Below are 9,314 nucleotides of genomic sequence, written 5' to 3'. Positions count from 1 at the left end.
AAACTGTCTTGGGGACAATGCCACATGCTGAGGATTAATGATCCTTCCAGACCTTTGATTCATCTGATCCTTTTCTTTGCCCTTGACAAATTGGATTTTAGGAATGGGAAGGTCGCCTGGCCCATTGTTTTCTGACCATTTCGAACAGTTCATTATGCAGTAGGGTTAGGGAAAGTCTCCATGTGACCCTCTTGGAAAAATCTCTGCAGCTGCTAAAAGAGCCAAACTCTCTCACCGAACTGTGCGCCCTAGTGCGTTAATGTGCCAAGGGGTACCCTCCTGTTCCAGTTGAAAAGCCGGCGCACATACACAGTCGCGTCATTTTGCAGGCGGAGATAAGCCTGTCTTCATCTCTCTGTCTCAGTCCGTCTCAATCAGTCCATCCTTGTTTGGTCTTCCTCGTTCTGATTATTTTCTTATCTGAGCCAACATGCTAACAGCCAGGTCTCCGGCCATTAGCGTGTGCGCGGAGAGCATCATCCCAGCCGGGCTGAGGTTTGGGCCGGTACCTGGGAATTTTAAACTTGGCAAATACATGACGGACCGCAGAGAACCTGGAGTTAAGAAAAAGGTAAATCTATTTAACTTTTTTTTTCAGTTTCGAAAATCTGGCTGATAATTTACTTCTAGTTAACTTTATTTTAAATATCTCTCTGTTTTGGAAAATGCATCAATTGGCATAGAACGAAAACTGCAGGGTTATTCCCTAAATCTGTTTGATTCCGATTTATTAATATAGGTAAAATAATGCAATTATTAAATTTATTAGATTTAAAAATCTGAATTACTTTCAGGTAAAAGCAAACTAATTATCCGTTTTGTTACAATTAATTGTACGACCTGTCAAATTTTATCAATATGGCAAAGGTATTAATTGCCTAGCGTTGTCAGTTTCGGAACAGTTGATTTATTATAGGGAAGACCTCGAATTGGAAAATCAACGTAGCCTGAAGAGTTTCATTGAAAAATTCATTTTTAATAAACCGTTTCAATTTGTATTTTTTTAAATGTTTTGAAAAGTTTACCTTTTCAGCATACGGAAACATTATAATTGCAGCTTTTATTCTATGGATCAATTGTAATTTGATCTTGCTTTTTAAATTCCATACTCAAAATACTAAAATCAATATACAAATTATTCATAAAACAAGCAGAAACTGGAAACATGTTGCCCGTTCTAATTTTATTTTAAGATTTAAGCTGTTTTATTAATAGTTTTTGGAAAGGAAATTAATTTGATGTTTCATTTTCTAATCATTATGAATTATAAAAACGAAATAATGGAAATGATCTTTTTTAATATCCTTATTTTTATTTTCGGTAAAATTTTAACTGTACGCGTGCAGAATTTTAACTGTACGCTGAAATACCCATCTATTCATCACTTGTTTATTTTATGAACCAATATTCACTGCAGACACGTCTATATTTGTTTGTAAGCATTTTAATACATAGTTTGTATGTTTAATCATTTATTGTTTCAAAATTTATGCTTTCCTCTACTTTGTTGATGCTCTTATTCCCGTTTTAATTGCGAGGTGTTTTGCCATACACCTGTCCTATTACCCAATTCCCACGAGAAATAATGGCAATGAGATAACTGCCGTTTGCAACAGATTTACTCTTGCAGTAAAAATACCACTTTCTGGTCTTTAAATATGTTTGCTTTAAAATGCATCGAATTAAGTTTAAAACCTTCCAAGACTTTGTCAATACCGTGTTTTCCACTGTGGAGTCCAAAGAAAACGATTTTGTAAAGTTTCGGCGATACAACACCAGAACACCCCGCACTTTTATTTTAAGATGTTTTCATTTTGTCATATCTCTGTGTACACAATGTACAGTAGAATGTTAAATGCAAGTGTACCGCTGAATACCAAGGCCAAGAAATCTGCTAGCAGTGGTTCTAGGAAGGCGTAAAGGGGGAGGAGTGGAGGTTGTTAGTGACACGATGTTAGGTGGGTGGGGGATCTGGGTGATGTTTGTGGGTCAAAATACATAATCTAATTGGGGATCTGCTTTGAATAGGTGCGACTGCTAAGGGGGGACTTTGTGGACGAAACTGGCAGTACCGTCCCGGAGTGGATAGGGTTAATTCGTGCCGCAAGAAACAGTCAAGAACAGAACCTCGAAGCCATAGCAGATCTTCCCGGAGGACAGGTAATATTTATATACACATACATGTTTTTTCCTACTATTTCACGCAACAGAAGGTAATAGAGGTTTATTTTAAGCATTTATTTACATTCCATTCTAATTGTTTCTTTTTTAAAACAGGTATTTTATAGAACACTAAGAGAAATTCAATTGGGAGAGGAGCTAGCGGTGTGGTACTCCAACACACTGGCTCAGTGGTTTGACATTCCAACTACTGCTACGCCAACTCATGATGAAAAAGGTACAGTTCGTTCTTGATACAATTCTATATTCTGAGCAGAAATACTTATTGAAATAAAAAAATATCTATTAAATGTAAGGGCGCCTGCGCTCAAACATCTAATGAATACAAGTACCTAAGTATGATAATTACAAAGTAATTGCATTGCTGTGTGATGTGAGGAGTCAAAGATATATGTATGCCAATACCTTTTACAAACCATTTTATATAACTATTCTTTCAACGCTTTATCTTTATTAACTAAACATATTAATTCATTAATTCCAAGTATTCAAATATTTTATATACTGTGGAGTCATTCATTATTATTATTATTATTATTATTATTATTATTATTATTATTATTATTACATCCATGCTTGAGTTGATTTTTACAAGTCTGTCAATATCTAAATGTTCAATTATATAGTAGTTATTATAGATTGTGCTCAATTAAAAGGCAACAAACAGCCTATTCGTTAAACTTGTCAGATATACAGTATTATAATTTACATAAACAATATGTGCCAAAAATGTGCTTGAGATTTGCAAACGGATGAAAGACAAGTAACACTATTTTTAAATTACTACTTTTCCTGTATTCGTTTAAAGAATTCTGAACGTTATATATATATATATATATATATATATATATATATATATATATATATATATATATATATATATATATATATATATATAAGTATGTAATAATCGGGATTAGTGTTCATAATTTTGTGAAAAAAGAAATAATAATTAATGACATTAATGTCAGTTTCTCATCGATCTCAAACGCGCTTATTTAATGATTGCTTAAATGCCGATTACGTTAACTAGCGTTAATCATTAAAAAAGAGTATTTTAACATAACACACTCTTGTTATGTTTTTTGAGCGCCCAGACCTAAATCAAACATTACAGAGTGATAATATTAAATAATCGATTATTGAGGGATTCGGCGTATACACCATGTTATGTAATTATTTTTTTAAATGACGATTTAATTGCGTTAAAACGCTCTGTTCAGATACGCCAGGGAAAAATGGCAAATCATTTGCTAAAATGACTAAAGGGTGGAGAAAAATAAAGGATTTCTAGCTTGAATCCTACTTAGTTACGTGACACTAATACGGGGAAATTTTAGGTTAATAGGATTACAGAAAAGAATACTAGTTAAAGCTTCTAAAGGATCTATATGAAGGATTTACTAGACACTCCCCTAATGGCAATAAGTAAAAAAAAAAGTTCACTTTCGGCTTTACTAGCAGAGCTTTCAGTAGCTTCCTATTATGGACACTGTAATTCGCCAACTTGTTAAAACGCTTAAAGCTGTCTTTATTCTCCTTGTAAAATTGAAGCCGCTACATGTAATACTTTGGAATGCTTACTAGGTGCGTTTTTTCGCATTCTCAGTGGGACTATCCTACTACTAGGATGCTGATAACGTATTAAAATTAAATTGAAGGATCTGCTATTCAGTGGACTAATCGAAATTGCTCATAAGACAAATGCTTAGTCTATTAATACCTGTCAGTTATGTAGCCGTAGTAGAAAACCGAATAAATACGTATAAAAAGCTAATTTGCAATTAATGTTCTGTAATTCGCTTGATTTCAAACTCATAAATTAGAAGCGTGTTTTACGGTAACTTAATGTCACAAAGGGTATTGTTATTTAAATGAATGGTAATGCTTATATAGCGCGTATATTGCATGGATTTGTAACGAGTTTTCTTTGCTATAAATACTGTTCTTGGGCCAGTATAGCTGGGATCCTTGACATACGCTTCCTATTCTTTCCCATCAACAGATGGGCCAACTGCATTGTCTTCAGTGCCCTGCGATTTCAAGCAACAGCTGTTATCACTTCCACGGAAAAGCAATAGTGCATCAATGGACTGCTGCTCTGGGCCAGATTGGCCTTGCTCATTTGTGGATTTCTAGACCAGTGCTTAACGTACAAACACGCACGGTATATACGATGCGTTAACAGATATACAATAACAAGGGCCCTGAGGTCTCATACTGGCAGGGATCTGGGTTCAATCGCCAGCCCTGCACTCTTTGTCACCGGTCTGGACGACTCTTTTTAATACATTTTAATACGCCCTTTGTTATATTTGGTTAAAAGCGATTTTAAACTGTCCCACCACGAGTGCTTTCTGATGTGCCAAGCGTTGCAAGGGTAGACTGTACTCGCTATGAAACTGTGATAAAACGGTGGATAGATGAATAACGAGACCGTTGGGCTGCAGCACGTTTAAGTGCGGCCATGATAGATCATCCAGAGGTGAGAAACTGATATCTGAAGAGATTCTTATCTCTCTGCCATAAAATGACATTTTCTGAGAAAAAAGGTCATTTAGAGATTTACATCTGTTATCACTTAGACCTTTACAAATGCTTTACTTATATAACTTCATATATTATTTAAATTGGAATTACAAACCAGTATATAAAATGTATCTTAGTTTTAACAGTACCAAAGATGGCAAAAACATACCGAAAAGCAAGTCTTGTAGGATACTATATGGCAAAATGTTACTATTAAATGCAATGGAATCTGGTATAAATGGCTGAATAGTTTCCAAAGCCAAACGTTCTTGCACACAGAAATGTCCATGTCTGAGAATTAAAAGATATAATTTTGCGTAACTCGTTTCATCTTTTATTCATTTTTAGGTGAAGAAAGGTACATCTGTTGGTACTGTTGGAGAATATTCAAGTTTCCCAATACTCTGAAGGCACACATTCACTTTCAGTGCTCACTGACGAATGGCCGAGGCTATCTAGCTAATGAGCCGAGCCGAAACACCGAAAGCTACAGTCGATCTCCCAAATCAACGGACATAAACACAGTCGGTCATTTAAGAAACGGCCATAACCAGAACTCTGCAACATTGGACCATGGCAAGAGGACAGCATCGTCATCGCCGTTTTTAAGCAAATCCGGAATAATTAAGAAAACGTCTGGATCAGAAGAACAGGACAGGGCATTAGACATGAGTGTGAGCTCCGCAAGAAATCCTAGTCATCTCCTTGGTTTGGGCGGAGGTGCTTCGTCAGTGCTGAACACAATGGGGTTCCATCCTGGAATCCGCTCAGCTTTTAAGCCTACGGGGCTATCCAAGGTCCCTCCATCGGACTTACCCAGAGATGACAATAACGTCAAGCCGAATGGTCTTGGATTTAGTAAACTTCTGGGAAACATTAAGACATCGCGCTCAGTGACTGATACCATAGCGGGCAACCACACATCCAAATGTGTCCACCCCATTGAGGCCTCGTCGCCAGTTTTGCCCTGCAACAATTCTATTAGGGGCTTTCCTGTTTTTCCACATTTTGAGGAGACGTCGGCATTTAAACACGTTGATAGCCGGCTGCCCCCGGGGCTGTCTCCATCTCGCTACTCGCAGATTTCATCCGGTTTGCATTTTGAGAGGTTCTCGATTCCCCAGTTTGATGGAGTCAAACCGTACAGTGGAGAATGTAACATCCCCATTATGCCCTTCACGGTCTATAACGGGGAGCTGCTCTACAGTTCCCCATACTACCCTCTTAAGTTTCACTTCAGCAATTTAATCAAGTACCCAGATTCGGTGTCCTACTTTGGAACTCCAGCACTTAACCCAGACCTGAGCTCAATCACGAACATAGACAGAGAGATCGCCATGCACACACAGCAGCTGTCTGAAATAGCAGTTGAGAAAAACCGGGCACGACTCGATGCTATGCCCAGCGCAACCTCAAGCTCTGGCAAGCCCAAAAAGGGGCACCTCTGTCTGTATTGCGGAAAACTGTACTCTCGCAAATACGGCTTGAAAATACACATGCGAACTCATACAGGTTACAAGCCTTTAAAGTGCAAAGTGTGCTTCCGGCCTTTTGGGGATCCCAGCAACCTTAACAAACATATCCGCCTCCACGCGGAAGGAAACACCCCGTATCGCTGTGAATTCTGCGGCAAAGTTTTAGTTCGTCGGAGAGACCTCGAGCGGCATGTGAAATCTAGACACCCGGGGCAGTCCATTAAAAAGATGGACGATAAAATGGAAAACATTTTTCAAGATCAGGAGCAAAAAAGCGACAACAGCAACGACAGCGATGTTGATGTTTGTTACACCGACGATCAAAGTGATCAGGAATCAAGCAAGAACAATGGACACTAGATAAATAAATGACTTCCAGGTTATACTTGACAATTATTTATAGACTCGATGTAATGAAATGAAAGCATTATTTATGTGTTTAAGCAAAGGAGAACCCCGAAGCTGTAAAGAAAGAGTTGGGAAAGTGCCTCTGCAACAATTACTTACGCTAAAATATCTTATTTTTGATTGTATTATATATTTATAAACTCGAATTTTATTAAAACAGTGGTATATGTTTCCATTCGTAAATTGTGTTTCGATGTGCAGTACATGTAAAAAGAAAGCTGTAAGCGCGGTATTCATTTCAATAACTTAAGACCTTTTCTCAAGAAATCGAAAGCCAACTTGAATTCTACTTCTTATAAAACTGAAGGCGTTTGCATTGCTAATTATTTGCATTCAGATGTGAAGTGTCCAATTACTGTGTTTTAAATGAAGCCCATGTGCAACATCTTAGTTCTACTAAGTCTTGAAATATTTTATTGGCTATCAAAGTAGAATCGGTTTTGCAATAGCCTACAATCCAATCCAAAAGCGTGTTCATTTCCTTTCCAAAAGTGTGCCTTTTATTCAGAAAGCCGGTTACGACATCTTACATTTGAGATTAACCGGGGGTGTCCACTGAATTCGTTTGGTCAGAGCGCCGCTCTTAAAACCACCTATTTTTAACGTAATTTTTGATTTAACGGTCGCAGCCTTTGCTTACTTCCTCTTGAGGCTGTCGGAATATTCAGTTAACAAGAATCATGCAATAAATGTTGGTCTGTGGCGCATTTTACTTACCTGAGGCAATAGTTTGATCTCTGTAAATTAGGTACACGTGAAGAGCATGATTATTTTAAGCACGCAATTCTATGTAGCTGAAAGTTTGTTTAGAAGTACATGTGGAAAACGTTTGTTTATGATGGGCTTTGTAAACTAAACTGTCTTTTCCTCAAGTCAAATACGTTGTCTGTTTTTTTTAAATAAATGTTCATACAAACCTGGTTGTGTTTTGGTTTTAGTGCAATATCAAAAGTACCTTATAGCTCAAACTGCATTTACGTTCACCCACGTCACTCCATTCCTTCAATTGCTAGAAAAGTCTGCATTGGCAACTTGTTTGTGCTATTCATTAGTCTACCCAAATACAATTAAACAAGAGCAGAAATCCGTAAACCGATACATCGGTAAATGTTAATTTCTTTAAAGGTGCTTATTTTCAGTCATTTTTTAAAAGTGGTGGCTCTTTAAATCCAGTGTCAGTTTCCAGGACAATACAATATATATGACTGTACCTGGCGCAGTATGTACTAAATTCTCAAGCAGCCATAGGTGGATGGACAGATGAACCCGTTACAGGTGCTGAGACGTCGTCACCACGTCGCACTGAGCAGAGCCAAACAGTAGCTCGAGTTTGTACACCAGCTCTGCCGGTGGGCTGGCAGACGTTAAGGTATTTGGATTAAAGATTCAGACAGAGGCGACTTTTCTGTTAAATGTAGTTCGGATCAAACATTCCAACGCAAAATATAACTGCAAGGATAAACGAATACGGTGCTTCAGACACGCAAAACCGTAATATAGGTTTGAAAATTAAACAGTAATGATACTCTAAGACTGAGGACCTTCCTATTCTCTTTAGAATCTCGCGATGATTTTGAAATACTAGCGTCATTAAAATGTTTTGCAGCAGTGGCAGATACGTTAATATCATGGGGCTGCAATACAAAGTGGGATACCGAAGAGTTATACAATCAATCAATCAATCAATCAATTTTTATGTAGCGTCATTAGCAGCAAGTAGCTCGAAAGAAACTCAAAGCAACGTACCCCTAAGAATGCTTCATACCGGAAGGATCTATATATATTGTATATTTTTTAAGATTGCTACGTTCTGACCCATCTCTCGCTGTTGATTCATGTCGGCGGCCTTCAAAATGATCGAATTACTAGTTATAAACAATATTACACAAAGAATGAACATCTTCCGACGTTTATTTTTCAGTTCTTGATATTTGTATGTTTCTAATTTGTCAGGATGTTGTATACGATTACGTACACATCAACATGCTTAGTATTTAAAGAAGACAAAAAAAAAAAGGTCGTTAGAGCTGAAATACCTTCAAGGACACAAAGAAAAAAAAAATCATCCACCTCTTCTAATATTTACGTGAGAAAAGTGTGTGTCGCCTGTTTAAGCATTTACGGTTCATGTTATCTTTGCCAGACTGAATGCTTCAATAGTCTTCATTGAAAAATGATGCAATAAATCTGGGCGATGTTTAACAAGAAGTCCAAGGCACGGGAAATGTCCTGAGTGAAGTAATATGTCAGTCCAGCTCGCGCCTCACGGACAGCGTTGAGCACCGCCTTGCTCGAGTTGCCCAGGAAGGTCCGTCTCACCGTTTATTTGAGTTATCTTAATTAACCATGGTTTTACAGTTTGCTAAATTTTTAATATTCACGGTTTCTTAAGTAGGCTCCAGTGAAATAACCAGTAAATCTACGATCACATTTGCTAATGAGAAGAACTGCTGTGCAGAATGAAACGATTTTAAACGATCATTATATGTATTGCTCTGTATTATTATTATTATTATTTATATTATTATCATAAACCCTAAAACAAAAACTATAAACATAAATATTCATTGATTTATTCACAGCACAGCCAAGGTAAACGACGAAAACTTTAGCGAGGCGTAAAAAACAAAATGTACCGTGAAAGATAAATGTCAAGGTCAGGTTCAAGTTTATCCTGACAAACAGACAAAAGGCCAGATAAAAATCTTTAGGAACCCCGAG

The 9,314-nt window shown here is 37.3% G+C and overlaps 1 protein-coding gene across 1 annotated transcript; it reads left to right on the top strand.

Moving 5' to 3' along the window:
- Nucleotides 1–359: 359 nt before the first annotated feature.
- prdm13 (PR domain containing 13) lies at nucleotides 360–7,507 on the top strand. Its single transcript, XM_039749943.1, has 4 exons — nucleotides 360–571; nucleotides 2,029–2,160; nucleotides 2,278–2,398; nucleotides 5,059–7,507. The coding sequence occupies exons 1-4, from the start codon at nucleotides 431–433 to the stop codon at nucleotides 6,543–6,545; spliced, it is 1,881 nt and encodes a 626-aa protein (XP_039605877.1). The 5' UTR covers nucleotides 360–430; the 3' UTR covers nucleotides 6,546–7,507.
- The last annotated feature ends 1,807 nt before the right edge of the window (nucleotides 7,508–9,314 follow it).

This window comes from Polypterus senegalus, chromosome 3 (genome assembly GCF_016835505.1).
Source record: "Polypterus senegalus isolate Bchr_013 chromosome 3, ASM1683550v1, whole genome shotgun sequence".
NCBI lineage: Eukaryota > Metazoa > Chordata > Cladistia > Polypteriformes > Polypteridae > Polypterus > Polypterus senegalus.
Note: the sequence above shows the minus strand (reverse complement) of the source record. Positions and strands in the feature narration are given on the sequence as shown.

What these genes read in the sequence shown, in the direction of transcription:
- prdm13 (XM_039749943.1), top strand. Translation starts at nt 431, where the DNA reads ATGCTAACAGCCAGGTCTCCGGCCATTAGCGTGTGCGCGGAGAGCATC. An exon ending in CAGATCTTCCCGGAGGACAG is followed by an intron (nt 2,161 to 2,277) that starts GTAATATTTATA and finishes TTTTTAAAACAG; the next exon opens with GTATTTTATAGAACACTAAG. An exon ending in GCCAACTCATGATGAAAAAG is followed by an intron (nt 2,399 to 5,058) that starts GTACAGTTCGTT and finishes ATTCATTTTTAG; the next exon opens with GTGAAGAAAGGTACATCTGT.